The sequence below is a fragment of the Globicephala melas genome, chromosome 11 (assembly GCF_963455315.2).
Source record: "Globicephala melas chromosome 11, mGloMel1.2, whole genome shotgun sequence".
NCBI classification, from domain to species: Eukaryota; Metazoa; Chordata; class Mammalia; order Artiodactyla; family Delphinidae; genus Globicephala; species Globicephala melas.
This window is the reverse complement of record NC_083324.2, coordinates 59,340,750-59,353,227: the sequence shown is the minus strand read 5'-3', so window position 1 is coordinate 59,353,227 and position 12,478 is coordinate 59,340,750. Positions and strand designations below refer to the sequence as shown.

The 12,478-nt window shown below is 45.7% G+C and overlaps 1 protein-coding gene across 1 annotated transcript; it reads left to right on the top strand.

The window, feature by feature from the left end:
• Window positions 1-222: 222 nt before the first annotated feature.
• BAG2 (BAG cochaperone 2) lies at window positions 223-12,279 on the top strand. Its single transcript, XM_030841025.2, has 3 exons — window positions 223-494; window positions 9,328-9,437; window positions 10,890-12,279. Exons 1-3 carry the CDS (start codon window positions 382-384, stop codon window positions 11,300-11,302), a joined length of 636 nt encoding a protein of 211 aa, XP_030696885.1. The 5' UTR covers window positions 223-381; the 3' UTR covers window positions 11,303-12,279.
• The last annotated feature ends 199 nt before the right edge of the window (window positions 12,280-12,478 follow it).

Below are 12,478 nucleotides of genomic sequence, written 5' to 3'. Positions count from 1 at the left end.
TCCGTACATCTATCAGCTTCAGTTGTGGCCTCCAGGCTCCTTGTTCTCATCTCGGGAAAGTGCCCAGAGCCGCGGCCGCGGTTGCATGAAGGGCCCTTTCCACCCCAGCACAGCCCAAGCCCGCTCCCCTTGGAGCCCCTGCGGGGCGGGGCCGGGGGCGCGGGCTCCGCCTCGGGCGGTGTTCGGGGCGGAGACGCGTCCCCGCGCCCAGAAAGGCCTCCCCGCCGCGCCGCCCTCGAGGCCGCCGGCGCCGGACAGAGCAGCCGCCGGCTCTCGTGCACCCGCGCCCGTTTCCCGGTTCCCCGGTTCGCGGGCGGCGGGTCAGAGGAGGCGGGTGGAGCGCGGGGAAGGCAGTGATCTCGGGCCGCCCGCCGGACGCCGATGGCTCAGGCGAGGATCAGCGCCAAGGCCAACGAGGGCCGCTTCTGCCGCTCCTCGTCCATGGCCGACCGCTCCAGCCGCCTGCTGGAGAGCCTGGACCAGCTGGAGCTCAGGTGCGCGGGCCGGCCCTCCGAGCCTGCGGAGGGCGCGCGGGGACCGAGAGCAGGGAGCGCGCGGGCAGCGGGGAGCGGCTGGCAGGGGAGCTGGGCTGACCCGGGCCCCGCGGAGGGCCGCGCTGGGTCGGCGGGTCCCCTCACGGGAGCGGCCGTGTTCTGGGTCAGCGGCCCCGCACGCTCCGGCGGCCACGCTCCTTCGCGGCTCCAGACCCGAGCCCCGGAAGCGTGAGAACCGAGAAGGGAACGTTACGGGTACGTTACTCGACATGGGAGCTGTGACACTGCCCGTCCGCAGAGCTTCTGGAACGTTCCGTGTGGGGGCCAGGTGTTTCCGGCCCAGTCTTTTCCCATAGTGTATTTCTAGGACAGGCGGCAGTTTAGTGGTCACCGTTGTGAATGATTGATCTCTTTGCAAAATATAAAAATCCATCTGATCCCCTGCTACTTTCAGCCCGGGTGTGTGTGTGGGGGTGGGGGGGGCTCCTTCTCCAGGTCGCCGGTCACACCTTCCAAATGCTGGTCACTGGCCTGAGAACACGAGTCAGTTTTCCCTTCTTAACTAATGACGGTGTTACTAAGTAATCAGTGTGCCCATTGCGATAAACACGTGCAAGATGAGAGCCTGAGTTGTTCTATTGGGGGAAGTTGGGGGGGGCGGTTCCGGCGCTGAGGTCCCAGGAATGTGACTTTAGAGAAGGGCCCGCGCACTCAGGCGCACATTTGGGTGGCAGGTTACTGCTGACCAGGAGCAGATGTCTCCCTTAATGGTTTGAGTGTTTTTCTGAGTTTGGGAAGATGCAGGAATGTGTTCCTAAGATTTTTCCTGAAAATCTCTGAGTGCCTGTTCTGCTGGTTTTCCCCGAGCTCTGAGTGCCTCATTCCTGCTCTTCTCCTGAATTCTTTCCAGGCTGTGCTGTCAATTCCTGTAGAGCCGGGCACCACGGGCACTCCTTAGTGGCAAATGTAGTGGCTGGCTTGTATGGAATTCCTAAATAATTTATAAGAAATTTGGGAAATACTTTTTTTCCTTTAACAGTGAATGAAAACTTGTATGTACTTCCTGTAACTGTTTATGTCACTAAAGTTACTGTGTAAGTTGTGTGCAAGTGTAGTTACAGGAAAATCATATTGAGGCGCCCACAACTCCCTGAAACCACAAGGAATTTTTTTCGCATAGTTTTCGCCAGGTTCTGGGTGAGCAAGGGAGTACGTAAGACAAAAATTTTAAGAAGCACTGCATATATGTCTTTATCTCCCTGGATTAATATACCAAAACAAGGGGTCTGTTTGCCAATAAAGTACATTAATAACCAAGTGAATGATTTATTAATATATATGTTTAAATTGTCATTTATTATATACATCTTTATTATTATTATCATCATGGGAAGAAACGATGTCTTCTCAGAAAATAAGTTCTCCACCACCATGATTTCATGGAGAGTAATAGAGGGGTCCTGCTTGGAATGAGGCAGATGGAACTAGCTGAACCAGATGGAACAAAACTAGAGCCCCTGAGTGTCCCTGGGAAGATTATGATTTCTTTTTATGTAGCAGCGAAACAAGTGCCTCAGCGTCTCCTCCGGTCTTTAGAACTTTGAGGGCATGTTCTCAACCATTTCAGGGGTCTCTCTCCCCTAGTTAGAGGGAAAGGATGTTTTCTTAAAGGAACAGGTGGATGCTGCCCCCTCCTTTCTTCAAGCTGATTCACTTTCCTCAAACTTGGTGCCTCACATAGGGTAGGTACAGAAGCAGTCAAGTACTCATCTTTAAAAGGAAGCCTCTGGTTTTGAATATTATTCCAGTGCTTCATTAATGTAAAGTGAATTCTGATTACCGTGTGCAAGTGATTAAATAATAACTTGCTGAATTAACCCTTGAGCTAAAAAAGATTAATATGTGTCTAATTATTCATTTTAGGGCCTTTTCTAGTAATTTTAGACTTTTGTGAGCTTTGTTTCTTCCTTTTAAAAAAAATGATGCCGGGCTTCCCTGGTGGCGCAGTGGTTAAGAATCTGCCTGCCAATGCAGGGGACATGGGTTCGAGCCCTGGTCCAGGAAGATCCCACATGCCGTGGAGCAGCTAATCCTGTATGCCACAACTACTGAAGCCTGTGCACCTAGAGCCCATGCTCTGCAACAGGAGAAGCCACCGCAATGAGAAGCCCGTGCACCGTAATGAAGAGTAGCCCCCACTTGCCACAACTAGAGAAAGCCTGTGCACAGCAACAAAGACCCAACACAACCAAAAAAATAAATAAATAAATAAAATTTTAAAAAAAGAAACTGTTGATAGAATCATGCCTATAAGATCAAGTTTAAAAAGAAAATGTAACATTCATGTGTTCTTATCTAATAGTTTAATTTCATATTGAGGATGGCAGGGTACTAAGTAGGGTGAAAATTACAGGCTGTACCTAGAAGCTGGTGTTTACTGTTCCCCACTGTACTAGTTTTTTCAATTGTGGCAGAACTTTTTCCATATGAAACTGAAAATAGAATTATGCTCACTGCTTAATGACCTGCCTTGTGAACTGATGTCCATGGTGTTTAAAGTGCTTTCAGGTGTTTGGCAGCATCTGACAAATCATTAAAGAAACTCCATTTGTTTCTAATATGTTAGCATGACATTAGCCTTTCTTTTTTGACGCCGGCTCACCTCCTTTTTTGCTTCCTCCTAAAAAGGTGATGCCTTTCTCTCCCGGTTTTCATTACCAAATGGTGTCTGATTTTTCCATTCATCAGTGGCTCTAAACACTTTGCTTATGATTGTTACTAATTTAACAGTGATCATAATTCATAAATGATACCCATTAACAGTTATTTAGTTAATGGGCGCTGACTCTGCAGGCCCCGTGCCTTTGTGGAAATTACCGTCACCTCTGTTCTTCAGGCAGGAAATTGAGGCTTGAGAAGTTAAATGACTCGTCCAAGGTCACACAGCTGGAACCCAGGAAGACTGGCTGTAGAGCTTAATACTTTGTGCCTGAATTTTCTTAGAGTTAAGTATGTCATATTTCAAAAATGTAGGAATAGTATATGATTTTACTGAAAGGTGAAAATTCCACTTAGATTGGTGTCCCTGAGTCCCTGATCTCAGGGACTATTGAACACCTGCTGTGTGCAGGGTGTTGAGCGGCCCCTGAAGGCTCTGGATGGTGGTGAAGATGCTTGGGACGTGGGGTGTGGAGAACAGCCAAGGGGAACGACAGGACTGGGAGACTAGCTGTTCACAGATGTCCCCAAACTCGTCCTATTGTGGCTCCCTCCCCCGCCATCAGCCAGTCACCATGGCTTCCATGGCAGCCAAGGAATGAAGGATGGGGCAAGGGCGGATGTGGTCATTTAGCTGACAGTTTCACTGCACCAACGTCCCAGGAGCCACAAGACAAGATGGCACCATAGTTAATATTGTATAAAAGCCTGTAATTTAAAAGATCACTTCTTGTAGACATTGTCATGTGAACCTTCCAAAACCCTCTGAGGCAGGAGGAGGACATATGTTCCCTCCTTTAGAAGCGAGCGAATCCAGTCCAGAGGGACTGAGTGGCCAGTCTGAGGCCATCCTGCTCATGAGTAGCTCCTGACACTAAAGCATAGACCCTTTTTTACACCAGAGTGTCTCAGTAGTGAATGTAATTTATCATTTTGGTGATGATTAGGGAGCCCTTCAAAATCTTAACCTTGCCTAAAATATAAGTGATCTTTGTAGTATTTTCTTCTTCCCCTCCCCTCTCCTCCCGTCCCCTCCCCTCTCCTCTCCATGTTGGGTCTCGTTGCTGTGCGCGGGCTTCTTGTTGCGGTGGCTTCTCTAGTTGCGGAGCACAGGCTCTAGGCACGCGGGCTCAACAGTTGTGGCTCGCGGGCTTAATTGTTCCGCGGCATGTGGGATCTTCCCGAACCAGGGCTCAAACCCGTGTCTCCTGCATTGGAGACCACTGCGCCACCAGGGGAGTACCTGTAGTATTCTTTTTTTTTTTTTTTTGCGGTACGCGGGCCTCTCACTGTTGTGGCCTCTCCCGTTGCGGACCACAGGCTCCGGACGCGCAGCCTCAGCAGCCATGGCTCACGGGCCCAGCCGCTCCACGGCATGTGGGATCTTCCCGGACCAGGGCTCGAACCCGTGTCCCCTGCATCGGCAGGCGGACTCTCAACCACTGCGCCACCAGGGAAGCCCTCTGTAGTATTCTTTTGATACAAGAATTTTGAATAAGAAACAGGACTATGATTTTAAGAACCTGTTTTAGAAGTAATTTCTTTGAAATAAGTCCATTTGCCATTTCCCCTTTTGATGAAAGCACAATTCTTGTTATTTTCAAGCCTGAGTTCATAATGGAAGCATGTAATAACGACCAGGAAGCTAGCGTTCAAGGCACCAGTTCTGGGCATGGACTGCATGCAGTGGTCCCTCAGTGTCTGCAGGGATTGGTTCCAGGGCCCGTGGGGTACCAGAAGCCACAGATGCTCAAATCTTTTCTATAAAATGGTGTCGGAGTTGGCCATCCGTATCCACGGGTACTGTATCTCTATTAACTCATAGCTTGTTTAGTCAGTGCTGTCAGTCACTGTGTTAAACTCTTTACCTGCTTTACTTCATTCAGTCACACCATTTCATGATCCCCGTTTTGTAAATGAGGAAATTGAGGCAAAGAGAATGTAAGTAACTACTCGAGGTCACTCAGCTGGTAAGTGGCAGCAGCTCTAGCTTGAGCGGCAGGACTGAGGCCCTTGCAGTCCCCGCACGTGGCACAGAGCACATGCCGGGGTGGCTGGCTGGGAGACCACCTCCCAGCACCTTGTCTCTTGGTCCCCAGGCTTCGATTTCTGGGCCCCGGGGACCAGCCGAGGATGCGTGCGCTCCACATTTGTCCTCGCGGGAACATTCTGAGCACAGGTTCTCTCTGTTAAAGCTTAGTTGTGATTTCATGCAGAGAGTTTTCCAGGAGCGCAGCCCAGGCCAGCCTTGCCATGAGGATCAGTTCTTTCCCAATTTGGACATGTAGCTCTTACAGGATCTGCTGGTAAAACCAGAGCTGCCCCCCTCTGCCAAGGAGTGTTGTCAAGTGATGTGTTAACGTGAAGGATAAAGTGAGTTGGTCCAACACGCCTCTGAACAGAGTTCCAGGAGAAATCATAGAAGGGCAGGTGGGAAATATTTGAAGGTTTAATGGCTAACAGTTTTCTAGAACTAATGTAGACAAAAAGATGTGTATATGAATTGAATTTAAGGAGACCAATAGCTGATAAATATGACTTAAGCAAACTAAGTAGAGATGCAGGTTCAGCTTTTTAAAAGAAAAAACTAAGCATGTGATGTCCATACACTAGACAGATATAGTATTGACGGCCTCAAGGGAGGGGAAGGAGGAAGCTGCTAAGGAAACAGTTCCTGCCAGAAGGACTGGGTTTTGAAAAAGGATCACTCAGTAGACGTGGGCCAGGGATAAAGAATGTTCAGGAAGCGGGGGACAGAAGATGAAAGGGCCAAGATGCCAAAAAACCCCTGGGAATCTTTACATCCTGAAGAATGAAATTTTACCTTTGCTATGAAATGAAAAAGGTTTACATAAAATCATATATAAGAAGTTCTATAAAAGATGAAATCTGTTTTTCACAGGGAAAATGCCCTGGCAATTTCTAGCCTTGTGGGAAAAAAAAAAAAGTTCCATCTAGTTGCCTCTATATTTGGTCTCATTTAATGACAAAATATCTTCTTTATATGACAGATTTATTATATTTTTTCTAGAGTGTCTCCTTTCAAACGATTTTCTTGTTAACAACTTCATGAACTTACTAGTATAACTTATTATCATAAATGGAGCATTCTTCTTTAGAGTAACAATTCTCTTTATCATCTTACATTTGAATATAAACTCAGGAGTGCTGGAAAATTAATCTCTTCTTTCAGCAGCATCTCATTTACCAATCAAATGACTCATCTGTGCCATTTAAATACTAGAGTCACATTTGTGTTTTTGCACAAATGTTTCATGTTAGTGACAACCTGACCCATTTTCATGTGTCCCGGGCCCTGAGAGTCTGCTCATGTGAAATGTGTAAGCACATAATGAATGGGGCTGGAAGGCAGCCTGATGCTGTGTGTTTACTGTTTTATAGAATATTGGTTTTGATTGTTTTCCAGCCAAATTTGTCACATAAGATTCTTACGAGCTCTTTGCTTCTACTGGCTCTTATAAACACAGAATCCAACAATGTATTTAGTATCTTGAGAATCGAGACCCTGTGACTGTACAGTGTGTCGGTGCTATTTTGGGGGATAACAGGTGGGTGCCTGTAGGGGAAAAGGCGTGTGTGTGGTTGGGGTGAGGGCCTCTTCATGTGGCAAGAACACATGCTAGAACACGTGCCCAGGAAGACAGAAGGGATTAGATCTCCTTGTGATCCGTGTTTCCAAGAGCATCTGAGTACTGGAGGTAGGCCTGTCACTATTTATTTTGCAACACTTGGCAACTTATTTAGTTGTGGTGTAATAAAAAAAAACGAGAAAGTGCCCTGGAAACAGCACTTTAAACACACAGGACTTTGTTTTGTTTTCTTTCGCTCTCATAATTTCACAGCCTCGTTCTTTAGTCACTGGTTGTGTTCGTGTGTCTGTGTAGTAAGTGCATGTGTGTATAGTTGCGGAGTTATCAGGGCTTTACACCAAAAACCTACAGAAGCATTCTCTTTAAATTCGGGAAAAGACAAAGATGCCGTCTCTTAGCGCCACTGTTTAATATCGCACAGGAGGAGTTTAGTCAGTGCTATTTAAGAAAGAAAAATTGGAGCTGATAGGATTGAAAAGGAAGAGATGAGAATTTTCGTTTGTTGTAGATGAAATGATCATCAATCCAGAAGAACTAACAGAAATTAAAAAACCATTAAAAATGAATAAGTGTAAATGAAGGTTGCCAGTTATGACGTGAACCTACCAAAAACAGCATTTCTCTAATCAACAATAGCCAACTATAAAATGTAGTATATATGTAAATATATCATTCACAACAGTAACAATATCCAAAATATTCAAAACACTTAAAAGAGTCTGTAAGACTACCATCAAGAATACTTCAAAACTCTAATAAAGAACGGAGAGGAGGGTCTGGATGAAGGAGACACCCTTAGAGGAACTAACAGTGTTCTAAAGGTGTCTAATTTATTCCAGTTTTTTGAGAAACCCAATAAACTTACTTTAGAGTCTATGGAGGAATAAAAGTCGAAATAGCTATGTTATTTTTAAAGATTAGAGGACTGGGGACTTCCCTAGTGGTGCAGTGGTTAAGAATCTGCCTGCCAATGCAGGGAACACGGGTTTGAGCCCTAGCACGGGAAGATCCCATGTGCCGCGGAGCAACTAAGCCCGTGCACCACAACTACTGAGCCTGCGCTCTAGAACCCATGAGCCACAACTACTGAGCCCATGTGCCACAACTACTGAAGCCCACGCGCCTGCAGCCTGTGCCCCGCAACGAGAAGCCACCGCAATGAGAAGTCTGCACACCACAAGGAAGAGTAGCCCCCGCTCACCACAACTAGAGAAAGCCCACGCTCAGCAATGAAGACCCAACGCAGTCAAAAATTAAAAAAAAAAAAAGATTAGAGGACTGGTCTACCAGATACTAAGGCATATCACAAACAAAGCTGGTGCTATTTTTAAGAAATGGGTGTTGGTGTAAGAACAGTCAAAATACTACTGGATGGAATAGAGATTTCAGAGGCAGACAATCTACAAATCATTGAGGGAAAGATGGATTTGGGGTGCATAATGTTGGGGAAAATGATTAAATCCTTACCTAACCATATACAGAGGTGGATTCTAGATGAATTAAGACATAAGTATGAGAAAAGTGAAACAAGTTAATAGAAGGAGATGTAGGAAAGTATGTCCTGACCTAGGGATGGGAGGACCCTGAAACAAAACTTCACAGCATGAGCTAAGGCAAAACAAAACCAAGAAAAGATGGATCTTTTTACTTTTCACTTCAAAATAAGGCTCTCTGTTCAGTGAAGGACCTCCCAGACACAGATCATATAGGGTGGGATGGGAGAAGATGGTCACAGTGTCTGTCACCAAATCACCAAGAGGAGAGTAACCCCAGTTTAAAAAAGAAAAAGTAGGCAAAGGTTGTGAACAAGCTCACAAGGATACAAAGAGATGTCCAAAATTATTAGCAATGAAAGAAATGCAGATTAAGTACTGACATATCACTTGTTAGCCTGGCAACAGATGGTTAGAAAGTTGGGAGATGCTGAGTGCTGGTAGGGCTGTCGGGACACAGGGACTCGAGGTCCGGCCATTATGGAGAACAATCCAGGGTGGAGTCAGATGACAGTCCACACACCCTGTGTCTCAGCAGTTCCACGCTGGGATGGATCCTCTTATCAGGGCCATAAAGGGAAGGGTAATTGTGGACGGGTTGTGAGCAGAAGCTGGGGGACAGGGCGTGTCTCCGCTGGGCCAGGGAGGGCAGATCAGGTGAGGGACACGGGAACCTGGTGATTCTAAGTATGCTGCTGAGTGAAGAAAGAAACAGTGAGATATAAATAAATTGAAAATAGACAAGTACATGAGTGCAGATTTTTTTGGTAAAAACGAATACAAATCGATAAACACTAAATAGAATGAGTGCCCTGTGAGCGGAGAGGAAACTGGGAGCCACAGGGCAAGTGGATTAAAAAGAAAACAATTACAGAATAAAAAATAGAAAGGAGTAAGGAGTTTTTGGGAAGTGTTCCTAATCGTCGTTACACCTGAGCTGGACTGAGCAGTGGAGAGATGAGGAAGACGCGGCTTCCCTCCAGTAACTGTCCTGTCCCCCGCACTCCGCAGGGTGGAGGCTCTTCGGGAAGCGGCCACGGCTGTGGAGCAGGAGAAGGAGGTCCTCCTGGAGATGATCCACAGCATCCAGAACAGCCAGGACATGCGGCAGATCAGCGACGGTGAGGGCCCCTCCCGGGGCCGGGGGGGGCGGCGGGGGTGCCGCAGAGCCGCTCCTCCAGCCCAGCAGAGACAGCCGGGCAGGATGTGACAGCAGAGGAAACGGGCACAAGGTCGGCAGCAGAGAAGACAAAAGGAGATGAATGGAGGTGTAACGTATAGAGGGGAAGAGGAGAAAGGCAGAGAAAACAGATTATGGACCCACTGAACCCCGTTCCACAGGAGGGCCGGGTGGCCTGTGATGCTCTGCACCAGTGGGCGGTGCTCCTCCTAACCGGGCTCCCCTGGGGCCGCACAGGACCGGCCTCTGGGCCGAGCAGCTGGTGCGGTTAAGTGTGCATCCCGGCCCAGACCCACACTGTCACACATCCTCAGAGGGGTCAAGATCTAGTGTGTCTCTTCACTGTCCTGGCCATAGAGCAGTGAATTGGGAAGGAGGTTACAGAGCAGGACAGGTTGCTGATTTCCATCTAAATAGTGAAGTGATAACCCAGCACCCTCTTCATACTGGCCAAGACTCAGACTACTGGCCTAAATTAGTCTGGAGGGGATGAAGTCAGTGCCTCATTTTCAGGGCAGCTTTTCCTCCCGTGTCATGGCTTTTTTCAGCCAGAATCGGGGCATTGTATTGATACACACACAGAATGTGAGGCCCCAAAATATGCCTCTCTGGCCTAAGGATTATTCCGAACTGGATATTTTTGAGAAACTGCAGACACAGGAGGAGGAGCTCTGAAAACAGTAGAAGTCACTGTTTTGTAAGGGAAATTTATATTTACATTTTGTAAAGGAAATCATTTGTAAGGGTGTCTCCCTTTCTACCAGGAAGAGGAGGATGACAAAACTACAAGAAACCTTCACCAGTGGAGAAGGCACCTACTGAATCTACATAAGAACCTTACCTTTGTCTATCGTGCCTTTTCTGGGAACCTCCAGAACTTGCCTTCCTCCGTCCTCACCTTCTCTAGCTGAGGGTATTTTGGGTGGAGGCTGGGCCATCTCAGGGGGTTACTCGTTTCCCTGGGGATCTCCCATGTATATACATGAGGTATACATGTCAATAAGCTTCTGGGTTTTTTTCTTGTTAATCTGTCTTATTACAGGAGGGTCTCAGCCAAAAGCTCAGAAAGGTAAAGGGAAAGTTATCTCCCTCCTCTAATGCACATCCTCACGTAGATCCAGGGCACCCAGTCTCCTGCTCTAACCAGCACAAAGCCCCAGTTACAGACACACACCTGCCCCAGCTTCTGCAGACGTGACAACCGCAGAATCATCTGGCGTCCAATCTGATACTCTTTATAAATTAATCTTATTGCTGTAGTTTTAACGTGTATCTTTAAGAAATTCATAGGTGCTCACAGGATAGATTCAGCCACACAAAAATACCTTAGTGTTCTTGACATAGATGTGTGTATGTCTCATATTGATTGATATTTCAAACTTTTCATGATTAGGAGAAAGAGAAGAATTAAATCTGACTGCAAACCGTCTGATGGGACGAACCCTGACTGTGGAAGTTTCAGTAGAAACAATTAGGAACCCCCAGCAGCAGGAGTCCCTCAAGCACGCCACCAGGGTCATTGACGAGGTGGTCAGTAAGTTTCTGGATGATCTGGGAAACGCCAAGAGTCACCTGATGTCGCTGTACAGCGCATGTTCCTCTGAGGTGCCTGCGGGGCCGGTGGATCAGAAGTTCCAGTCCATCGTGATTGGCTGTGCTCTCGAGGATCAGAAGAAAATTAAGAGAAGACTAGAGACCCTGCTTAGGAACATTGAAAACTCTGACAAGGCCATCAAGCTGCTGGAGCATTCTAAAGGGGCTGCTTCCAAAACCCTGCTACAAAACACTGAAAGCAGATTCAACTAGTGTTCCAACCTAAGAGCCCTTATAAATAATCACATAAAAATGATAACGTACTATCTTAAGTGATAACTAGTTCTGTTTGTTAGACAGATAACTAGTTCAGTGTTGTTAGTTTGTGAATAACAATTAAAACTAGAAATATTTTGATTACCTTTCTAAAAGTTTTTAGATTGAATTTTTGTCTTGTACTAGGATCTAGCACCTCCTATATATATATATATATATTTTACTATTCTGTGGATGAACACTTGGTATGTGGGGGAAATAAGAGCTCAGCTAGGGGTAAAAGCATCATGGTTCTCTCCTGGGCTTTGTCTGCAAAGACACACGGGCACACACTGACCACGCATCTGCTGTGAGCCAAGCAGTGAGCTTTGAATTATGGAAGGGAACCTTCCCTGTGTCTTCTCTTTCATTCAGCAGGTTTTTTAGACATCTATATCAAATTATTTTGAACTTAAACATTTATGCATCTCATAATATGAATGTACTTCTTGATAATACGTGAAAATATGACATAAAATGTGAGAAACTTCACCTCTAATTTTACCACTCTGAACTGTATATGGTATATCCACTTCATCTTTTTCCAAATGCATCATTTCTTTAAATTTTTAATCATTACAGAAATATAATGTTGTAACTTGCCTTTAAAAATTAAATACTCTTTTAAAGTCTGCTTTTAATTCTCAACTTAAGAACCTCTATTCCATGTAGTTGTACAATTTACCCATTCCCCTTACTGGACATTTAGGTTGTTTCCAGTTTGTTGCTTATTACTGCAACATATTTGTGTACGTAGAGCTTTTTCCTTCTTTCGTTTGTTTTTGATTTTCTTTGTATAAATCCCCAGCAATCGGTTTTACTTGGTCAAAGGGTATATACATTTCCATGGCCTGATATGTTTCCAAAGTTTTTTTGTATAAGAGTTATATCAATTTATACTGTCTTCAATAATTAAAAAGTTGCTGTTTCACTGAGAGCTTTTCAGCATTGAGTATTTTTTTCTAATATTAAATATGAAATACCTTAATTTAGATTGCATTTTGTTCACTAACAAGGTTGACCAGTGTATTGATTATTCTTTTATCTGTGATAAATGCAGCAACTATAGAACACTTTCATTTGTTCAAAATAACTAGTGCTATTGATACACAAAAACTTTAGCTTCCCCAAATA